This window comes from Oncorhynchus keta, unplaced genomic scaffold, assembly GCF_023373465.1.
Source record: "Oncorhynchus keta strain PuntledgeMale-10-30-2019 unplaced genomic scaffold, Oket_V2 Un_scaffold_5444_pilon_pilon, whole genome shotgun sequence".
Classification (NCBI taxonomy): Eukaryota; Metazoa; Chordata; class Actinopteri; order Salmoniformes; family Salmonidae; genus Oncorhynchus; species Oncorhynchus keta.
In genome coordinates, this window is record NW_026290960.1 from 452,382 (window position 1) to 474,921 (window position 22,540).

General features: G+C 42.7%; 2 protein-coding genes and 1 long non-coding RNA gene across 8 annotated transcripts in view; 2 read left to right on the forward strand and 1 right to left on the reverse strand.

The window, feature by feature from the left end:
- LOC118375887 (protein FAM227B-like) overlaps positions 1-11,071 on the reverse strand; it is a 75,038-nt gene extending 63,967 nt beyond the window's left edge. Inside the window, exons 1-10 of one of the 3 annotated variants that reach the window (XM_052516791.1) lie at positions 10,628-11,071; positions 10,153-10,263; positions 8,171-8,414; positions 7,992-8,035; positions 7,867-7,899; positions 7,664-7,768; positions 6,466-6,564; positions 5,876-5,977; positions 5,535-5,661; positions 2,823-2,918 (exon numbers count right to left, since the gene is read on the reverse strand). In XM_052516791.1, the coding sequence (XP_052372751.1) occupies positions 2,823-2,918; positions 5,535-5,661; positions 5,876-5,977; positions 6,466-6,564; positions 7,664-7,768; positions 7,867-7,899; positions 7,992-8,035; positions 8,171-8,414; positions 10,153-10,230 (928 nt within the window). In that variant the 5' untranslated portion in view covers positions 10,231-10,263; positions 10,628-11,071. Of the gene's footprint in view, positions 1-2,822; positions 2,919-5,534; positions 5,662-5,875; positions 5,978-6,465; positions 6,565-7,663; positions 7,769-7,866; positions 7,900-7,991; positions 8,036-8,170; positions 8,415-10,152; positions 10,300-10,627 lie in introns of those variants that run through there. The other 2 variants (XM_052516792.1, XM_052516793.1) reach the window with 2 other exon arrangements.
- LOC127929148 (uncharacterized) lies at positions 1,697-2,796 on the forward strand. Of its 3 annotated transcripts, none has more exons than XR_008133433.1 (3): positions 1,697-2,142; positions 2,494-2,610; positions 2,650-2,796. It is a non-coding gene; the product is annotated as an uncharacterized LOC127929148 (long non-coding RNA). The 3 variants fall into 3 exon arrangements; XR_008133435.1 differs by having other exon boundaries at positions 2,494-2,532; positions 2,611-2,796; XR_008133434.1 differs by having other exon boundaries at positions 1,697-1,830.
- dtwd1 (DTW domain containing 1) lies at positions 10,303-21,961 on the forward strand. 2 transcript variants are annotated; one of them, XM_052516795.1, is made up of 6 exons: positions 10,357-10,440; positions 14,705-14,751; positions 15,132-15,450; positions 18,320-18,463; positions 18,675-18,996; positions 19,188-21,961. In XM_052516795.1, exons 3-6 carry the CDS (start codon positions 15,154-15,156, stop codon positions 19,415-19,417), a joined length of 993 nt encoding a protein of 330 aa, XP_052372755.1. In that variant the 5' UTR covers positions 10,357-10,440; positions 14,705-14,751; positions 15,132-15,153; the 3' UTR covers positions 19,418-21,961. The 2 variants fall into 2 exon arrangements, with proteins under 2 accessions (XP_052372754.1, XP_052372755.1); XM_052516794.1 differs by lacking the exon at positions 14,705-14,751 and having other exon boundaries at positions 10,303-10,440.
- Positions 21,962-22,540: the final 579 nt, after the last annotated feature.

A 22,540-nucleotide genomic window follows, 5' to 3' on the forward strand; every position in this document is an offset into this window, starting at 1 on the left:
GGTGAAAGGGGAGCCAAAGGGAGACAAGGGAAAGGCAGGAGGGTGTAGGGGGTTCCAGGGGGAGACAAGGGAAAGGCAGAACTTGATACATTTGAACCTTGTTTCCCCCGGAGAGTCTGGAGTGTTTGGAAGCTTAGCACGGAACCCCCAGAACACCAGAACACTTTCAAACAGCACTAACATTACACACTCTCCTGTCTAGTGACACATCTAAACCACAGAGAGCAATAATCAGTTACAGACACATAGACACACACACACACACACAGTATAAATCCATGTCTGATAGTTATGAGCGCAAGCTAGAACCTAAGATCAATACAATATTGTGAGAATAAAAGTGAATGAATTTCAAATCCTACTTTCTGGTAAGTATTAAGTTATGTCTGTCCTCTAAAGCTGTCCACAGTGCAGTGATGCAAGGCCACGGCACCACGGTCAGGATGACTGGACAGTTTAACGTCTAACTATCAAGTCATGCCTTCACTACATCACAGCGTTATGTGACAGAATAGATTTAGCCTAAACCCTCAGTGAATCTGAAACAACAGGTCAGTAGATGTAAACCCTCAGTGAATCTGAAACAACAGGTCAGTCGATGTAAACCCTCAGTGAATCTGAAACAACAGGTCAGTAGATGTAAACCCTCAGTGAATCTGAAACAACAGGTCAGTAGATGTAAACCCTCAGTGAATCTGAAACAACAGGTCAGTAGATGTAAACCCTCAGTGAATCTGAAACAACAGGTCAGTAGATGTAAACCCTCAGTCAATCTGAAACAACAGGTCAGTAGATGTAAACCCTCAGTGAATCTGAAACAACAGGTCAGTCGATGTAAACCCTCAGTCAATCTGAAACAACAGGTCAGTAGATGTAAACCCTCAGTCAATCTGAAACAACAGGTCAGTAGATGTAAACCCTCAGTCAATCTGTATGTCAGGTCAGTAGATGTAAACCCTCAGTCAATCTGAAACAACAGGTCAGTAGATGTAAACCCTCAGTCAATCTGAAACAACAGGTCAGTAGATGTAAACCCTCAGTCAATCTGAAACAACAGGTCAGTAGATGTAAACCCTCAGTCAATCTGAAACAACAGGTCAGTAGATGTAAACCCTCAGTCAATCTGAAACAACAGGTCAGTAGATGTAAATGTGAATCTGAAACAACAGGTCAGTAGATGTCTGCAAACTCTCCTTCCAGACTCACATCAAACATCTCCAATCAAAAATCAAATAAACCCTCAGTGAGTCAATCTGAAACAACAGGTCAGTAGATGTAAACCCTCAGTCAATCTGAAACAACAGGTCAGTAGATGTAAACCCTCAGTCAATCTGAAACAACAGGTCAGTAGATGTAAACCCTCATGTCAATCTGAAACAACAGGTCAGTAGATGTAAAAGTCAATCTGAAACAACAGTCAGTAGATGTAAACCCTCAGTCAAACAACAGGTCAAACAACAGGTCATCTAAAGATGTCAAACCCTCAGTCAATCTGAAACAACAGGTCAGTAGATGTAAACCCTCAGTCAATCTGAAACAACAGGTCAGTAGATGTAAACCCTCAGTCAATCTGAAACAACAGGTCAGTAGATGTAAACCCTCAGTCAATCTGAAACAACAGTTTTTCATTTAGATGTCAGTAGATGTAAACCCTCAGTCAATCTGAAACAACAGGTCAGTAGATGTAAACCCTCAGTCAATCTGAAACAACAGGTCAGTAGATGTAAACCCTCAGTCAATCTGAAACAACAGGTCAGTAGATGTAAACCCTCAGTCAATCTGAAACAACAGGTCAGTAGATGTAAACCCTCAGTGAATCTGAAACAACAGGTCAGTAGATGTAAACCCTCAGTCAATCTGAAACAACAGGTCAGTAGATGTAAACCCTCAGTCAATCTGAAACAACAGGTCAGTAGATGTAAACCCTCAGTCAATCTGAAACAACAGGTCAGTAGATGTAAACCCTCAGTCAATCTGAAACAACAGGTCAGTAGATGTAAACCCTCAGTCAATCTGAAACAACAGGTCAGTAGATGTAAACCCTCAGTCAATCTGAAACAACAGGTCAGTAGATGTAAACCCTCAGTCAATCTGAAACAACAGGTCAGTAGATGTAAACCCTCAGTGAATCTGAAACAACAGGTCAGTAGATGTAAACCCTCAGTGAATCTGAAACAACAGGTCAGTAGATGTAAACCCTCAGTGAATCTGAAACAACAGGTCAGTAGATGTAAACCCTCAGTCAATCTGAAACAACAGGTCAGTAGATGTAAACCCTCAGTGAATCTGAAACAACAGGTCAGTAGATGTAAACCCTCAGTCAATCTGAAACAACAGGTCAGTAGATGTAAACCCTCAGTCAATCTGAAACAACAGGTCAGTAGATGTAAACCCTCAGTCAATCTGAAACAACAGGTCAGTAGATGTAAACCCTCAGTCAATCTGAAACAACAGGTCAGTAGATGTAAACCCTCAGTCAATCTGAAACAACAGGTCAGTCGATGTAAACCCTCAGTCAATCTGAAACAACAGGTCAGTAGATGTAAACCCTCAGTCAATCTGAAACAACAGGTCAGTAGATGTAAACCCTCAGTGAATCTGAAACAACAGGTCAGTAGATGTAAACCCTCAGTCAATCTGAAACAACAGGTCAGTAGATGTAAACCCTCAGTGAATCTGAAACAACAGGTCAGTAGATGTAAACCCTCAGTGAATCTGAAACAACAGGTCAGTAGATGTAAACCCTCAGTCAATCTGAAACAACAGGTCAGTAGATGTGAACCGTCAGTAAATCTGAAACAGGTCAGTAGATCAGGTCTTACCACATGCTGACTCTCCATGGCTCTTCCCGGACGTGTCTACAGGATCCAGCCAGCCCAGGTTCCAGCTCTGCCATGACAACAGGGTGGGCTTCACACCTAACAGAGACACATAGGAGACAGACACACTATTTTTAAACACAAAATGTTCTTATCAAAGGGGCGGCAGGGTAGCCTAGTGGTTAGAGCATTGGACTAGTAACCGGAAGGTTGCAAGTTCAAATCCCCAAGCTGACAAGGTACAAATCTGTTGTTCTGCCCCTGAACAAGCAGTTAACCCACTGTTCCTAGGCCATCATTGAAAATAAGAATTTGTTCTTAACTGACTTGCCTAGTTAAATAAAGGTGAGAAAAAAAATTACAAATAAAAAGGACGGCCCAAAAACTGTCAGACCCCAGCCACCCAAGACATAGACTGGTGTCTCTGCTACCGAATGGCAAGCAATACCGGTGCTGGTCTGGAACCAACAAAACCCTGAACAGCTTCTATCCCCAAGCCATAAGACTGCTAAATAGATAACAACATAGCTACCTGGACTGTCTGCGTTGACCCTTTTTGCACTAACTCTTTTGACTCATCACATACGCTGCTGCTACTGTTTATTATCTATCCTGTTGCGTAGTCACTTTACCACTACCTACAGTGCCTTGCGACAGTATTCGGCCCCCTTGAACTTTGCGACCTTTTGCCACATTTCAGGCTTCAAACATAAAGATATAAAACTGTATTTTTATAAGTGGGACACAATCATGAAGTGGAATGACATTTATTGGATATTTCAAATCAAATCAAAAACTGAAAAATTGGGCGTGCAAAATTATTCAGCCCCCTTAAGTTAATACTTTTTAGCGCCACCTTTTGCTGCGATTACAGCTGTAAGTCGCTTGGGGTATGTCTCTATCAGTTTTGCACATCGAGAGACTGAATTTTTTTCCCATTCCTCCTTGCAAAACAGCTCGAGCTCAGTGAGGTTGGATGGAGAGCATTTGTGAACAGCAGTTTTCAGTTCTTTCCACAGATTCTCGATTGGATTCAGGTCTGGACTTTGACTTGGCCATTCTAACACCTGGATGTTTATTTTTGAACCATTCCATTGTAGATTTTGCTTTATGTTTTGGATCATTGTCTTGTTGGAAGACAAATCTCCATCCCAGTCTCAGGTCTTTTGCAGACTCCATCAGGTTTTCTTCCAGAATGGTCCTGTATTTGGCTCCATCCATCTTCCCATCAATTTTAACCATCTTCCCTGTCCCTGCTGAAGAAAAGCAGGCCCAAACCATGATGCTGCCACCACCATGTTTGACAGTGGGGATGGTGTGTTCAGGGTGATGAGCTGTGTTGCTTTTACACCAAACATAACGTTTTGCATTGTTGCCAAAAAGTTCAATTTTGGTTTCATCTGACCAGAGCACCTTCTTCCACATGTTTGGTGTGTCTCCCAGGTGGGCTTGGTGGCAAACATACGTAGAATGTATGCACACATGACTGTAAGTCGCTTTGGATAAAAGCGTCAGCTAAATGGCATATATTATTATTATTATTATAAACTTTAAACGACACTTTTTATGGATATCTTTAAGAAATGGCTTTCTTCTTGCCACTCTTCCATAAAGGCCAGATTTGTGCAATATACGACTGATTGTTGTCCTATGGACAGAGTCTCCCACCTCAGCTGTAGATCTCTGCAGTTCATCCAGAGTGATCATGGGCCTCTTGGCTGCATCTCTGATCAGTCTTCTCCTTGTATGAGCTGAAAGTTTAGAGGGACGGCCAGGTCTTGGTAGATTTGCAGTGGTCTGATACTCCTTCCATTTCAATATTATCGCTTGCACAGTGCTCCTTGGGATGTTTAAAGCTTGGGAAATCTTTTTGTATCCAAATCCGGCTTTAAACTTCTTCACAACAGTATCTCGGACCTGCCTGGTGTGTTCCTTGTTCTTCATGGTGCTCTCTGCGCTTTTAACGGACCTCTGAGACTATCACAGTGCAGGTGCATTTATACGGAGACTTGATTACACACAGGTGGATTGTATTTATCATCATTAGTCATTTAGGTCAACATTGGATCATTCAGAGATCCTCACTGAACTTCTGGAGAGAGTTTGCTGCACTGAAAGTAAAGGGGCTGAATAATTTTGCACGCCCAATTTTTCAGTTTTTGATTTGTTAAAAAAGTTTGAAATATCCAATAAATGTCGTTCCACTTCATGATTGTGTCCCACTTGTTGTTGATTCTTCACAAAAAAATACAGTTTTATATATTTATGTTTGAAGCCTGAAATGTGGCAAAAGGTCGCAAAGTTCAAGGGGGCCGAATACTTTCGCAAGGCACTGTATATGAACATATCTACCTAAATTACATTGTACCCCTGCACATCGACTCAGTACTGGTACCCCGTGTATATAGCCAAGTTACCATTACTCACTGTGTATTTATTCCTCGTGTTACAATTTTTTCCAAAAATTTTCCAAATTTTCTCTCTGCATTGTTGAGAAGGGCCCGTAAGTAAGCATTTCACTGTTAGTCTACACCTGTTGTTTACCAAGCATGTGACAAATACATTTTGATTTGATCTTTGTTGTTCTTTGTCATTTACAGTTTGTAATTTTGTTGTTTAGAAAGTCTGTAATGCATTTAGATGTTAAACTGCTCTCTAAATACAGCGTGATGTGGTTGCATGCCGTGATCACCAGACCCAAACAATAACACTAACCTGACACCCAGAGGGAGATGAGGTCAGTCAGGTCTGTCTTGAAGTCATGGCCTAGACGTTCCATGGACTCAGGGAACGCTGCGTAGAACGCTGCGTAGACTGCCTGGGCCAGGCAGTCTGCATACACCTGGAACACACACACAGTCTTTACTGTAACTGGTGCACCTGTCTTGTCTTGCACAAACACTGATACTTGTCTTTTCTTCAAGTAAGTTAGAAGCAGTGATTTTGCAGACAGCAGCTGTTTTTGAAGAAGGTTCTACTTGCAATGACTGTGACAGCTGAATGCTCTGAATGTAAGTCTCTCTGGATAACAGTGTTTGTTAAATATACATAAGTACCTTAAAGAGCTTGTCCTTCAGGTCCATCTGAACGGTCATCAGCAGAGAGACAAAGGCTCCAGAGATCCGATCAAACAACTGGCTCTCCTCCTCCACATTAGGCTGGGAGGATATTGACACACAATTCCACACTGTAAGGTACTGCAGGCTACCTAACCTGACAGCATCAACAACTGTCAGAACATATTCTAAAATAAATGTACGTACAGAGCCATACATTTCATAATTTACTCAACTCTATCAGGAACTATTACGTACAATATTTAGATATTTCAATAGTTCTATTGTGCATACGCTTTCTATTGTGCATACGTGTGTAAGACTGCCTCTGCTTAATACTGAGTATATCATAACTTAGTTGTGGAATGTGGCAGAAACCTTCAGATAAGATCATTTTCACTGCACGCATTTCCTCTAAATCACATTCATCTATAAATACTATATTACCAGTGATGGATGTACTGTACAGGCTGGAGTAAAAGACGAGCCTCCCCCATCATCTGCCTCATATTAATATATGTATCAAAGTGACATATCTTGGTTGCATTGTCCGTTGATATAGTGCATCACAAAGGATGGAGTGAAGTCACCTTAAATCTGTGGAGGAAGAACCACCAGAATGTGTCTTTGAGAACAGCCACGGACAGATCACACAGAAAGAACGGCCTCCAGATCTTCAGGAAGCCTGGCTGCAGTAAAGAATCATACACACACATACAGCAGGATTAATGATGATTAGCCTAACCCTAATGAGACTGAATTGTTCTGTTATGTACACAGCAATTAAATGGTAATTGCAAAGTGGTAATTACATAATAATTGCTCAATAATTATTCTTTAGTATTTTGATAACTCAGTGAAACAGCCACCATGACCTTACTGTTGTTAGGTAGTTCCCAATTGTGTCAGTAAATACCAGCTGACACAGGAGTGTTAAATAAAGCATTACAGATAACTAGCTCATCTCTAATCTACTTTTCAATGAATACCAATCCACCCTGCTATTAAAGACTGCCACACAGCAGCATAGCTACAGTACATATGTGAGAGATGAATCATGTGTGCTTGGAATGCAGTCGAATCCGACCGCATGCTCCGAGAGCGGGAGAGGGCCACATTCAATACACATGTGCTTGACATGCATGTGAAGTTTGCATGCGATCCCTTTCTCTTTTTCCTAAAAGCTGTGACAGCTCAGGTATCTGTGAGACCTGACATAACATAACAATCTGCTCTCCATCACCCGGACCGGCCACATCTGGCTTTCAGCGCAATGGATGGATATTAGTGTTTGTGGTCATAAAAAAGAACTAGCCGTGCGCTGGTTTACTCTGCCTTTCATTTGTCTCTCCGTTTCTGTATACTGCACTACTTTTGACCAGAGCCCTATGGGAAACTCTATGGGCCCTGGTTAAAAGTAGTGCACTATATAGGGAACCATTTAGGATGCAGCCTGGGACTGTTAATACTACAGGACTTTAATAGGAGCCTGGCTGCTCCTTAGATTAACGTGATTGGTTGCAGAGCTGCCACAGTATTCCCCTTTGATGAGGGAGAGCAGAACTCTGGTCTGGTACTCTTACTCTCTCTCTCACACACACACACACACACACACACACACACACACACACACACACACACACACACACACACACACACACACACACACACACACACACACACACACACACACACACACACACACACACACACACACACACACACACACACACACACACACACACACACACACACACACACACACGATTTGAGTTTGCAGGTATGTACATTAAAGCCTTGGGCCTCTGATACTCTGTCCAAATGCTGTAAGGCATCAGGATGTCCTGGGATGTCAGTGTCCTCGACTGCATCAAACCCTGGGTAGTCATAGTCCTGGAGAAACACAACTCATTAGTTTAACTAAGTAAACACCAGAGAGATATGTCCCTCATGGTGTAAAGAGCCATAAACAGACAAGACAACAGAATCACCTTGATGTCCAAGCTCCGCGACACTGCCTCACTCTGGAATTAAACAGTCAATGTTGTTGTAAATCAGAATCATCCTATATAAATGATCAAATCTAATACAAATAATTATAACTGCAACTCATTACCTGCTCTTTCATGATTCGATGTGCTCTTTGCACATACATTTTATCTGAGAAAGAAACATTGAGATAATGGCAAAGGTATCACCACTTCACAGCAGCCCTATGTTTCAATGACCTGGGCTAGAAATATACAATTTGGCCTGATGGTGAATTTGAGAGCTGTGGGTAGTGTAGCTACTTACATTTATTCATGTCATCAAACACTGACTCCGCATTCTTGTTTTTGCTCTGTTCTTGTGACATTATAGATGCATGTAGTTTTATCTTGGAATATAGCTCCTCTATGCTCTTGGAGAAGGACATGGTGACGTCCACTGGGAATGGTACATTTACTTTAAAGTAGTCATATATCTGTCTGGGATGACTGTAATGTTTGAAGTGGGATGATATCTCTATATTCTCCTCAAACGCCACAGGCCAGTCAACCTACAGAAAATGTTGAGAGACTCTTTCAGTATCATGATGTAGGCCTATTTGTTATATGTGAGTATTTATGTTGATTATTATCATGTTGTGATCCATCTCAAATACCTACACTACCGGTCAAAAGTTTTAGAACACCAATACTCATTCAAGGGTTCTTCTTAATTTTTGACTATTTTCTACATTTTAGAATATTAGTGAAGACGTAAAAACTATGAAATAACACATGGACTCATGTAGTAACCAAAAAAGTGTCAAACAAATCCAAATATATTTTATATTTGAGATTCTTCAAATAGCCACCCTTTGCCTTGATGCAGCGTTGCACACTCTTGGCATTCTCTCAACCAGATTCATGAGGTCGTCACCTGGAATGCATTTCTTAAAAGTTCATTTGTGGAATTTCTTTCCTTCTTAATGTGTTTGAGCCAATCAGTTGTGTTGTGACAAAGGTAGGGGTGGTATTCAGAAGATAGCCCTATTTTGGTAATTGACCAAGTCCATATTATGAACTGCAGAAATATGCAAAGAGAAACAACAGACCATCATAACTTTAAGACATGAAGGTCAGTCAATACGGAAAATTTCAAGAACTTTGAAAGTTTCTTCAAGTGCAGTCGCAAAAACCATCAAGCGCTATGATGAAACTGGCTCTCATGAGGACCGCCACAGGAAAGGAAGAACCAGAGTTACCTCTGCTGCAGATGATAAGTTCATTAGTTACCAGCCTCAGAAATTGCAGCCCAAATAAATGCTTCACAGAGTTCAAGTAACAGACACATCTCAACATCAACTGTTCAGATGAGACTGTGTGAATCAGGCCTTCAGGGTCGAATTGCTGCAAAGAAACCACGACTAAAGGACACCAATAAGAAGAAGAGACTTGCTTGGGCCAAGAAACATGAGCAATGGACATTAAACCAGTGGAAATGTGTAATTTGGTCTGGAGTCCAAATTGGAAATTTTTGACGTGATGTGGGTGAACAGATGATCTCTGCATGTGTATTTCCCACCGTAAAGCATGGAGGAGGAGGTGTGATGGTGCTTTGCTGTATTTAGAATTCAAGGCACACTTAGCACACTTAACCAGCATGGCTACCACAGCATTCTGCAGCGATATGCCATCCCATCTGGTTTGGGCTTAGCGGGACTATCATTTGTTTTTCAGCAGGACAATGACCCAACACACCTCCAGGCTGTGTAAGGGCCATTTTTACCAAGATGACGAGTGATGGAGTGCTGCATCAGATGACCTGGCCTACACAATCACCCAACCTCAACCCAAATGAGATGGTTTGGGGTGAGTCGGACCGCAGAGTGAAGGAAAAGCAGCTAACAAGTGCTCAGCATATGTGGGAACTCCTTCAAATAGGGTGGCTATTTGAAGAATATATATAAAATATATTTTGATTTGTTTAACACTTTTTGGGTTACTACATGATTCCATATGAGTTATTTCATAGTTATGATGTCTTAACCATTATTCTACAATGTAGAAAATAGTAAAAAAAATAAGAAAAACCCTTGAATGAGTAGGTGTTCTAAAACTTTTGACCAGTAGTGTACACAATTAGCAAGTGAATTCTTACAGCTTAACACATGGTAGAAAACAAAATTGCCTACACTATGTAATCTTGCCTGGACTGTGCTAGGAACTACTTGTTAACGTTAGCTAACGTCAAATTAACACATTGGCAGCAGTCTCTAAATAAATAACCATTGTGTATAAGGCTTTTCTTACCAGTCCTTGATTCCGAACAAACTTTTCAAACGTGCTCAGGATTTCTTCATCGTCCTCTGGGTCTTGTTGTTTAGCCATGTTTTGTCTCTGACCCTCCAAAGATGCTCAGCCCTGAGTGTCAAAATATTACTCATGTGTTCCGTTGCGAGGTAACAGCTGTCATTAACATTAGCGCCGCTAACTTCTTCCGGTTGACACTTCCGGTGTAGAGCGAGTCCATGCTTGCTCTGCTTCAGAGTACATATACAATTGTTCTAAATCAATTGGATCAAGTCTCATTTTAAACAGGTAAACGTTAATGAATTGTGAAATGGGATTTATGTCTTCCACTGTTAGATAAAAACATTCCTTGTATCGCTATATGAACGTGTTTATAGCCTCAAGATAATTTAGCTAGCTATCATTATCTGCAACAAGATTCTAGCTAACTAAGTTAGCACAATGGGTTAGTTATAAAAAGTCTTTGCTTACTTACACACTGCAGTGCTGACATTACCGTTCTCCTAGCAACAGGATATTATGCCCAGCATTCCCCCTGCAAAGACATGCTAAACTTTGGTAATATATATATTTTTTAGGACTCTAGTGCAGTACAACCAAATAGTTTTATAACTAAATCAAGATAGACCACAGCCTGTCGTTTCCAATCGGAACAAATTGGTCATAGTGGGCAGAGCCAAGCGCGAGCTCGCCAGATTATATTAGCCCGTTCTAGCAATAATATTCTCCCACTGGGCTTGGTTTTACTGTGGAAACGCCAAGCAGAAGTTTCACATTTATACATCCGGTGAAATATCTGTCTCATTGTTCTGTGGTACAACTTTTTTTCACAGCATTGCAACCACCTCTGAATAAATGTATGGATAATTTAAATATTGTATTATTTATATCGCATTTATTTGTATAAATTTACACAGATACTGGTATGTTAAGTTATTGTGTAGGCTATATTTAAATAAATACACTTTTAACAAAATACAAATAATGTTATTGAAATTATTCAATAGATTCTGCAAAACTTAAATGGGTCTCTTGTGCTGGGCAACGGGTTTAATACAGAGTACTGGTGACTCCTTACTTCAACCACTCCTATCTCTGCAATGCAATACACTGTATGTGGGATACTTATTGGCTTGTAGAGAGAACTTTAGTACCTGTTCATAGCGTTTTTTTTGGGGGGCTGTTGATGGCTATATGGGTCCACTAATACAGCACTATTAAAGGCCCAGTGCACTACTTTTGTGGAACCTCCCCAAAAAAGGTTATTCTTTTTTTGCGACACAGCACCCCTACTTCGCTATGCCTGTCTCAGCTAAACTGGGGTGGGAAATACTCAGTAGGGTCTCTACTAGTTTTGGTTCGGGGCTGTGTCGCAGAGTTAAATCAAATTTTTAAAAATCTATAATCCCCAAAACAATACAGATTGGCTTGTAGAGAGAACTTTTTGACCAGTCTCAGCTAAAGTGGTTGGGAAATACTCAGTAGTCATTGTCATTTGTTTGGAGTGCTCCATGTGAGCAATGCGCATGGGCCTTGTTTCTGTCTTGTTAATGTTGAGGGAACACACACGCCTGAGCACGCATAGAAGTAGCCTACCTGGCCTGTTGCGCACAAATGTAAGAAAATGCCCATTTAGGGATGTTCGATTTTTTTTGTCTTAAATCACCAAGTCCACCACTAATAAGCTGAGCTTTAGTAATTATTTTCTTCACCTCACACAGTCAGTCAAAAGTTTATTATTATTATTTTTTTTACTTCCATTGCAAATGATTGCCTAATAGTTCCTCACAGTAGGCCTATTTGAAAACTATTTCCAACAATCTCCCCCTCGATAATCACCAAACCTCGGTGTGAAAGTGCAAAATATCATAATCTGATGATCCCATATATCCAGTCATAAAATAAGTTTCCCTTGTGCAAAAATCTCTGAGGAAACTCTGGGCCCGGAATAGACTAGTTGATCGTTGCAAGTTCACTAGAGACAGCTTTTGGTCAGATCCAGTTGATTGATTTGATACAATGTCACTAGTGATAGCTCAAGCCAAGGGAGGCAGACAGACAGAAAGGGAGGCAGACAGACAGACAAGTTGAGTTGAGAGATGAATGTGAAAGAATCTGAATTTATCAGTATATTTTCTACTGTTTTTATTTGTGAGCTTTATGTATTTTAACTTAGTTGATAATGGAAGTTCTTGGCCAACGGCTGCATTGGCCATCTCTGAGCTCCATCTGATCATTTAAGCTATTTAACCGCCAATGATCCGTGTATAAATGTGTCCATATGTCAGAGACTGGTGCTGATTAACATTAAGAATGTTTTGATTAACCACAAGACAATGATTGAGAAACAAAAATGTTATTGTTGAAATGAAACTATTCCATGAAAATGTGCATATGAAGATCATAACTGGCACAGATCGGTAGAAGAAATGATATGCTCCCCAAACGTGAAACTCGTGTGATGCCTATGAAGTCTTTATAAAATAATTGCCTCCATGTTTCTATGGTTGGATTTTCAAGCAATGTAAGACATGCCTCACAATGTGGTAAAACATTCGGGTTTCAAACAATGAAGTATGTTTTAAAAATGTATACTTCCTCCAGCGCACATTGTGAAGTGGTGGGTGATGCACTGATAGCCTGTCTACCATTGTGAAGTGGTGGGTGATGCACTGATAGGGCGGCAGGGTAGCCTAGTGGTTAGAGTGTTGGACTAGTAACCGAAAGGTTGCAAGTTCGAATCCCCGAGCTGACAATGTACAAATCTGTCGTTCTGCCCCTGAACAGGCAGTTAACCCACTGTTCCTAGGCCGTCATTGAAAATAAGAATTTGTTCTTAACTGACTTGCCTAGTAAAATAAAGGTAAAAAAAATATTTAAAAAATAGCCCGTCTACCATTGTGAAGTGGTGGGTGATGCACTGATAGCCTGTCTACCATTGTGAAGTGGTGGGTGATGCACTGATAGCCTGTCTACCATTGTGAAGTGGTGGGTGATTCACTGATAGCCTGTCTACCATTGTGAAGTGGTGGGTGATGCACTGATAGCCTGTCTACCATTGTGAAGTGGTGGGTGATTCACTGATAGCCTGTCTACCATTGTGAAGTGGTGGGTGATGCACTGATAGCCTGTCTACCATTGTGAAGTGGTGGGTGATGCACTGATAGCCTGTCTACCATTGTGAAGTGGTGGGTGATGCACTGATAGCCTGTCTACCATTGTGAAGTGGTGGGTGATTCACTGATAGCCTGTCTACCATTGTGAAGTGGTGGGTGATGCACTGATAGCCTGTCTACCATTGTGAAGTGGTGGGTGATGCACTGATAGCCTGTCTACCATTGTGAAGTGGTGGGTGATGCACTGATAGCCTGTCTACCATTGTGAAGTGGTGGGTGATTCACTGATAGCCTGTCTACCATTGTGAAGTGGTGGGTGATGCACTGATAGCCTGTCTACCATTGTGAAGTGGTGGGTGATGCACTGATAGCCTGTCTACCATTGTGAAGTGGTGGGTGATGCACTGATAGCCTGTCTACCATTGTGAAGTGGTGGGTGATGCACTGATAGCCTGTCTACCATTGTGAAGTGGTGGGTGATGCACTGATAGCCTGTCTACCATTGTGAAGTGGTGGGTGATGCACTGATAGCCTGTCTACCATTGTGAAGTGGTGGGTGATTCACTGATAGCCTGTCTACCATTGTGAAGTGGTGGGTGATTCACTGATAGCCTGTCTACCATTGTGAAGTGGTGGGTGATGCACTGATAGCCTGTCTACCATTGTGAAGTGGTGGGTGATTCACTGATAGCCTGTCTACCATTGTGAAGTGGTGGGTGATGCACTGATAGCCTGTCTACCATTGTGAAGTGGTGGGTGATTCACTGATAGCCTGTCTACCATTGTGAAGTGGTGGGTGATTCACTGATAGATAGCCTGTCTACCATTGTGAAGTGGTGGGTGATGCACTGATAGCCTGTCTACCATTGTGAAGTGGTGGGTGATGCACTGATAGCCTGTCTACCATTGTGAAGTGGTGGGTGATTCACTGATAGCCTGTCTACCATTGTGAAGTGGTGGGTGATGCACTGATAGCCTGTCTACCTGATAGCCTGTCTACCATTGTGAAGTGGTGGGTGATGCACTGATAGCCTGTCTACCATTGTGAAGTGGTGGGTGATGCACTGATAGCCTGTCTACCATTGTGAAGTGGTGGGTGATGCACTGATAGCCTGTCTACCATTGTGAAGTGGTGGGTGATGCACTGATAGCCTGTCTACCATTGTGAAGTGGTGGGTGATGCACTGATAGCCTGTCTACCATTGTGAAGTGGTGGGTGATGCACTGATAGCCTGTCTACCATTGTTTTTTTCTTCCGGTCAATTTGGCCAGCAACTATTTTATCTGCATAAAAAAAGAAGGCCAAAAGCAGAGGATTACCAGCTAATGGAAACCCTGGTAGAGACCCTACTGAGTATTTCCTAGCACACGTTAGCTGAGACAACTTTTATACCTTTCTACAAGCCAATATGTATCCCATGTACTGTCTATTACAGTATATTGCATTGGGCGTTAGAGGGGGCGGAGAACGTCGTGCTGCTGGGTATGTATTACACAGTCCCACTCCAAAACTAACCATACTAACTACTGAGTATTTCCCACTTTAGCTGAGATGGTAGAAAAGTTCTCTATAGACCAATAATCAACATACCTATGTCAACATTGTATTTTTTCATTATTGGTATTAATGTATTTAAAACCATATATATTTTTTGAAATTACTCATTGCATTTTCTTGTGACCATTGATTTAAAATTATATATCTTTTGAATGAGTTATCCATATTGCAATGTTTTGAAATGCGGGCTTTTGACTTATTTGTTGTGACTTGCTTAGTAGCGAGCCAACTACCTAGCTAACTGGTATAACTACGTCCCTGGCTGTGCACCTGATTCTCCAGTTTGATGTTTTGTTTGTTGTCAGCCACCTCCAGTCAGTCAGTGGGATGTCCAGTTCGGACGTGCTAGCCAGTCCCAGTGGTGTGGACGTGTCCTCCTCTCCCAAATCACCACTGGCTAAAACCCAGCAACCTGACAAGGACTCCAAACCAGTAACCAAACAGAACCCTGGTCCTGCCTCCCCTCCCCTCCATGGTCTGAAGCTGGCTCCCCACAGGGAGCTGGAGCAGGCACAGCAGAGGGGCAGGCTGAAGTGTTCTAGCTGCGGAGGCTCCCGGATGTTCTTCTGCTACACCTGCTGCTCTTTAGTGGGCGTCAGCCAGCAGGAAATCCCCTCTGTCAAGGTCAGGGAAAGATCTGGAGCTCTGTTCTCCTTATTGGCCTTATTAAACATAACACACACAGGCTTGTAGTGGCCAGTCTGATTGGTTTTATTAAAGCACACAGGCTTGTAGTGGCCAGTCTGATTGGTTTTTATTAAAGCACACAGGCTTGTAGTGGCCAGTCTGATTGGTTTTTATTAAAGCACACAGGCTTTTTTTATTAAAGCACACAGGCTTGTAGTGGCCAGTCTGATTGGTTTTATTAAAGCACACAGGCTTTAGTGGCCAGTCTGATTGGTTTTTATTAAAGCACACAGGCTTGTAGTGGCCAGTCTGATTGGTTTTTATTAAAGCACACAGGCTTGTAGTGGCCAGTCTGATTGGTTTTTATTAAAGCACACAGGCTTGTAGTGGCCAGTCTGATTGGTTTTTATTAAAGCACACAGGCTTGTAGTGGCCAGTCTGATTGGTTTTTATTAAAGCACACAGGCTTGTAGTGGCCAGTCTGATTGGTTTTATTAAAGCACACAGGCTTTTAGTGGCCAGTCTGATTGGTTTTATTAAAGCACACAGGCTTGTAGTGGCCAGTCTGATTGGTTTTATTAAAGCACACAGGCTTGTAGTGGCCAGTCTGATTGGTTTTATTAAAGCACACAGGCTTGTAGTGGCCAGTCTGATTGGTTTTATTAAAGCACACAGGCTTTTAGTGGCCAGTCTGATTGGTTTTAATAAAGCACACAGGCTTGTAGTGGCCAGTCTGATTGGTTTTATTAAAGCACACAGGCTTGTAGTGGCCAGTCTGATTGGTTTTATTAAAGCACACAGGCTTGTAGTGGCCAGTCTGATTGGTTTTATTTATGGCCGTGGTTCCGAGGTGGGAACATCAATCAGCGGAAATTTCAAGTGCGCCACGTATAATTTTTGATAAAACTCAAACTTTCATTAAAATGCACATACAATGTACTGAATTAAAGCTACACTCGTTGTGAATCTAGCTACCGAGTCAGATTTATAAAATGCTTTTCGGCGAAAGCATGAGAAGCTATTATCTGACAGCATACACCCCAAAAGTACTGCAACGCTACTTAAAACGACAGATTTTGCGATAGCCGGGGGCTACTCAAAACGCAGAAATAAAATATAAAACATTCATTACCTTTGACGAGCTTCTTTCTTGGCACTCCTAGATGTCCCATAAACATCATTTTTGGTCTTTTTTTTCGATTAAATCGGTCCATATATAGCCTAGATATCGATCTATGAAGACTGTGTGAACAACGGAAAAAAATAGCGTTTTCTAACTTAACGTCATTTTTTTAATTAAAAAAGTTGACGATAAACTTTCACAAAACACTTCGAAATACTTTTGTAATGCAACTTTAGGTATTAGTACACGTTAATAAGCGATAAAATTGATCACGAGGCGATGTCAATTCTATAGGTGTCCGTCTGGAAATAATGTCCGGATAAATCTCAACCAAAATATCCGGTCGGATACCTGAAGAAATGGCTTGTCTCTTCTTCGTTTGACCAAGAAACAAATAGTAGGCAAATGACAAGACTGTTGCCATCGTGTGGAAGCTGTAGGTATTGCAACCTCGACCTCATTTAATCTGGTTCACCTTTAACAATTCTTTGAAGTGGCGCATGGATATTTTTTCCCATTTTCAGTGATCAGATTTTCCTGCACTTTTCGATGAAACGCACGTTCTGTTATAGTCACAGCCGTGATTTAACCAGTTTTAGAAACGTCTGAGTGTTTTCTATCCACACATACTAATCATATGCATATACTATATTCCTGTCATGAATAGCAGGGCGCTGAAATGTTGCGCGATTTTTAACAAAAAGCTGCGAAAATTCGCATCCTCCCTAAGAGGTTTTAAAGCGCACAGGCTTGTAGTGGCCAGTCTGATTGGTTTTATTAAAGCACACCGGCTTGTAGTGGCCAGTCTGATTGGTTTTATTCAAGCACACAGGCTTGTAGTGGCCAGTCTGATTGGTTTTATTCAAGCACACAGGCTTGTAGTGGCCAGTCTGATTGGTTTTATTAAAGCACACCGGCTTGTAGTGGCCAGTCTGATTGGTTTTATTAAAGCACACAGGCTTGTAGTGGCCAGTCTGATTGGTTTTATTAAAGCACACAGGCTTGTAGTGGCCAGTCTGATTGGTTTTATTAAAGCACACAGGCTTGTAGTGGCCAGTCTGATTGGTTTTATTAAAGCACACAGGCTTGTAGTGGCCAGTCTGATTGGTTTTATTAAAGCACACAGGCTTGTAGTGGCCAGTCTGATTGGTTTTATTAAAGCACACAGGCTTGTAGTGGCCAGTCTGATTGGTTTTATTAAAGCACACAGGCTTGTAGTGGCCAGTCTGATTGGTTTTATTAAAGCACACAGGCTTGTAGTGGCCAGTCTGATTGGTTTTATTAAAGCACACAGGCTTGTAGTGGCCAGTCTGATTGGTTTTATTAAAGCACACAGGCTTGTAGTGGCCAGTCTGATTGGTTTTATTAAAGCACACAGGCTTGTAGTGGCCAGTCTGATTGGTTTTATTAAAGCACACAGGCTTGTAGTGGCCAGTCTGATTGGTTTTATTCAAGCACTAGCCTGCAGACATGGGCTGTCAGAGATAGTGGTACTACTTACGGTGCCTCACACACTAGATTGAAGTGTACTTCGGTTCTGGTGCAGATGCAGGCTTTTGTTACAGCCCAGCATGAAAGAACACACCTGATTCAACTAATTGATCAAGCTTATGGTGTAGGTATAGATACAAGTTTGAGACAATTCACAGTACCTGTGTTGACTGTTTGTATTGGTAATACCTGACCTGTAATGGATGAACATGGTTGGTCACACTGTAAACTTTCTCTAACTTGTGTTTGCAGCTCCCTATAAAGATTGACATCATCAAGCATCCCAGTGAGGTTGATGGGAAGAGCACAGCCATACACGCCAAGATCCTCGCCCCCGATGATGTCACCATCTACACCTACCCCTGCATACCTGAGTATGAAGATGACACAGACAAAGTTAGTCAGCTTTTCCTCATCTTCATATGAACAAATATTCAGAGAATGTGAGCCTGATTAACTAATAAACAGTTTGTTTACCACATCATATACATAAAAATGTGTGTCATGTGTCTAATGTAACCTGATTTAGATAATATTAATACCATTTGTATTATGTTGACTTGAAATGACTGTGACAAGTATTGGGTGTGTGTGCGTGCATGTTTAGGTAGTGCTGGTGTTCCCTGGTCCTGGATCAGTCTCAGTGGAGGAGATGACATGGAGATTACAGAACCTGGCTGTCATGAAGTCAGCTGCCTCCCCAGATGAGGAACCGTCCCCAAAGAGGCCCAGAGCCGAGGAGACGCCAGGGGCCACACAGCAGGCTGAGGGACACACATCAGGAGCCACACACACAGAAGAGAGGGGAGGGGAAGCAAGGATAGAGGGCCAGACTGAGACACCAGGGGCCTGTCCCCTCCAGAGAGTGGTGTTCATCGACAGCACATGGAACCAGACCACCAGAATCATCACAGATGAGAGACTACAGGGTAATTATGATAGATATAGCATTGATGTAGCTTAAAGTGCTGTACGTTACATGGGGGAACTACTTTGTTATTACCTAGTTATAGCCTACAACAAGAGCCCAGAGTTTTTCCTGGTCGGGTCACAATGTGAACAGGACAAACTCCTGGCCCTGATAATGACTGATGGACTGTTCTTTTCTCTGTTCCTGCAGCGTTGCTCCGTGTGGAGCTGAAGACCAGGAAGACGTGTTTTTGGCGCCATCAGAAAGGTTCTCCAGACACCTACCTGGCAACCATAGAGGCTGTCTACTACTTCCTCAAGGACTACCAGGAGCTGTGTCTGAGACAGGAGTACACAGGACAGTACGACAACCTGATGTACTTCTACTGTTACCTACACACACTGATCAACAAGGCTAAGACAACCGCTGGGAGACGCTGAGGCTGCAGGGAGGAGAGAGAGGCCAAAACTACCGCTGAGAGACGCAGAGACTGCAGATAGGAGAGAGAGGCCAAAACTACCTCTGAGAGACGCAGAGACTGCAGATAGGAGAGAGAGGCCAAAACTACCGCTGAGAGACACAGAGACTGCAGATAGGAGAGAGAGGCCAAAACTACCGCTGGGAGACGCAGAGACTGCAGATAGGAGAGAGAGGCAAAAACTACCGCTGAGAGACAGAGACTGCAGATAGGAGAGGGAGGCCAAAACTACCGCTGGGAGACACAGAGACTGCAGATAGGAGAGAGAGGCCAAAACTACCGCTGAGAGACACAGAGACTGCAGATAGGAGAGAGAGGCCAAAACTACCGCTGAGAGACACAGAGACTGCAGATAGGAGAGAGAGGCCAAAACTACCGCTGGGAGACTACAGATAGGAGAGAGAGGCCAAAACTACCGCTGGGAGACGCAGAGACTGCAGATAGGAGAGAGAGGCCAAAACTACCGCTGGGAGACACAGAGACTGCAGATAGGAGAGAGAGGCCAAAACTACCACAGGGAGACGCAGAGACTGCAGATAGGAGAGAGAGGCCAAAACTACCGCTGAGAGACACAGAGACTGCAGATAGGAGAGAGAGGCCAAAACTACCGCTGAGAGACACAGAGACTGCAGATAGGAGAGAGGCCAAAACTACCGCTGGGAGACACAGAGACTGCAGATAGGAGAGAGAGGCCAAAACTACCGCTGAGAGACACAGAGACTGCAGATAGGAGAGAGAGGCCAAAACTACCGCTGAGAGACACAGAGACTGCAGATAGGAGAGAGAGGCCAAAACTACCGCTGGGAGACACAGAGACTGCAGATAGGAGAGAGAGGCCAAAACTACCGCTGAGAGACACAGAGACTGCAGATAGGAGAGAGAGGCCAAAACTACCGCTGGGAGACACAGAGACTGCAGATAGGAGAGAGAGGCCAAAACTACCGCTGGGAGACGCTGAGGCTGCAGGGAGGAGAGAGGCCAAAACTACCGCTGGGAGACGCTGAGGCTGCAGGGAGGAGAGAGAGGCCAAAACTACCGCTGAGAGACGCAGAGACTGCAGATAGGAGAGAGAGGCCAAAACTACCGCTGAGAGACACAGAGCCTGCAGATAGGAGAGAGAGGCCAAAACTACCGCTGGGAGACACAGAGGCTGCAGGGAGGAGAGAGGCCAAAACTACCGCTGGGAGACACAGAGACTGCAGATAGGAGAGAGAGGCCAAAACTACCGCTGAGAGACACAGAGACTGCAGATAGGAGAGAGAGGCCAAAACTACCGCTGGGAGACACAGAGACTGCAGGGAGGAGAGAGAGGCCAAAACTACCGCTGAGAGACACAGAGACTGCAGATAGGAGAGAGAGGCCAAAACTACCGCTGGGAGACACAGAGACTGCAGATAGGAGAGAGAGGCCAAAACTACCGCTGAGAGACACAGAGACTGCAGATAGGAGAGAGAGGCCAAAACTACCGCTGGGAGACACAGAGACTGCAGATAGGAGAGAGCGGCCAAAACTACCACAGGGAGACGCAGAGACTGCAGATAGCAGAGAGAGGCCAAAACTACCTCTGGGAGACACAGACTGCAGATAGGAGAGAGGATCTACCTACACACACAATCACCACCAAGGCCTCCAAAAATAGCTGACAAACTGTCTTACTAACCAGTTTTCCATTCAGCCTTTTTATGCGAGTAAAGTACGTCACTCACCTGCCAGTCAGGTGGCTTTGTCATCTTAGTTTTGCTCTTGCACTTTGAGATTTTTTTGTTTTGGAATTCATCAAAAGATTTGTCGCGCTCCCCATAGAGATATAATATAAATGTTGTAACTTTCCAAATGTTAACAAAACAAAATACGCTATACAAGGCAGTGGCGACCCATCATTCAGAGCAAGTGGCTTGTCTGTCTCCCCCTTATGCCGTAGCTTGTACATCTCCATTGTCAGTAGAAACCACATTTAAGCAAGTCAGCCATATCAGCCATGGTTTTTTTAAAGGCAGTAAATGAGGCTGAAAGAAGTGTTTCGCTGCCAGACCAGGCTCAGCTGTTGGGGACTGCTGTCTGGGACTGCTGTTGGGACAGCTTTATGTCGGCCCTAACAGGTTGTGGGCACCATTTGTCACCGTTCTAGTGCTATTAATGTATTGTTTCGTGACTTTGCTGGCAAGCATCCCACTTTCTTTCTTTTATGACATTGTTTTGCCCCACCAAGATTTACACGCTAAAATCACCACTGAGACAAGGTAGGATCATTTTGTGTCTAAAACTAATATTGAGGTAAACATGTATTGAAGTCAATTTAAGTAACACAATGACATTTTGTGTGGTTCTCCCACTATGATTTAGGCTACAGATGAAATATGTTAACTTTACAGGGTGGTGAAGGTACAAGGTGATGGGCTTGATGTGCCTTTCCAATAAATATCCAGGGTCTTATTCTGGTGACATGATGATCCATGCTTTGTTGCCGTTTTGACAAATAAAGAACCATAATGTCATGTAGACTATAGCTACACTGTATCTGTCTCTATGTCCATAATAATGTCATGTAGACAGACTATAGCTACACTGTATCTGTCTCTATGTCCATAATAATGTCATGTAGGCAGACTATAGCTACACTGTATCTGTCTCTATGTCCATAATAATGTCATGTAGGCAGACTATAGCTACACTGTATCTGTCTCTATGTCCATAATAATGTCATGTAGACTATAGCTACACTGTATCTGGCTCTATGTCCATAATAATGTCATGTAGACAGACTATAGCTACACTGTATCTGTCTCTATGTCCATAATAATGTCATGTAGGCTATAGCTACACTGTATCTGGCTCTATGTCCATAATAATGTCATGTAGACAGACTATAGCTACACTGTATCTGGCTCTATGTCCATAATAATGTCATGTAGGCTATAGCTACACTGTATCTGGCTCTATGTCCATAATAATGTCATGTAGAAAGACTATAGCTACACTGTATCTGTCTCTATGTCCATAATAATGTCAAGTAGGCTATAGCTACACTGTATCTGTCTCTATGTCCATAATAATGTCATGTAGGCTATAGCTACACTGTATCTGG

Excerpts from the sequence above, each read along its gene's own strand:
- dtwd1 (XM_052516794.1), top strand. The coding sequence starts at position 15,154 with ATGTCCAGTTCGGACGTGCTAGCCAGTCCCAGTGGTGTGGACGTGTCC. Across the intron at positions 15,451-18,319 it reads AGGAAATCCCCTCTGTCAAG|CTCCCTATAAAGATTGACAT; the intron begins GTCAGGGAAAGA and ends TTGTGTTTGCAG. Across the intron at positions 18,464-18,674 it reads ATGAAGATGACACAGACAAA|GTAGTGCTGGTGTTCCCTGG; the intron begins GTTAGTCAGCTT and ends GTGCATGTTTAG.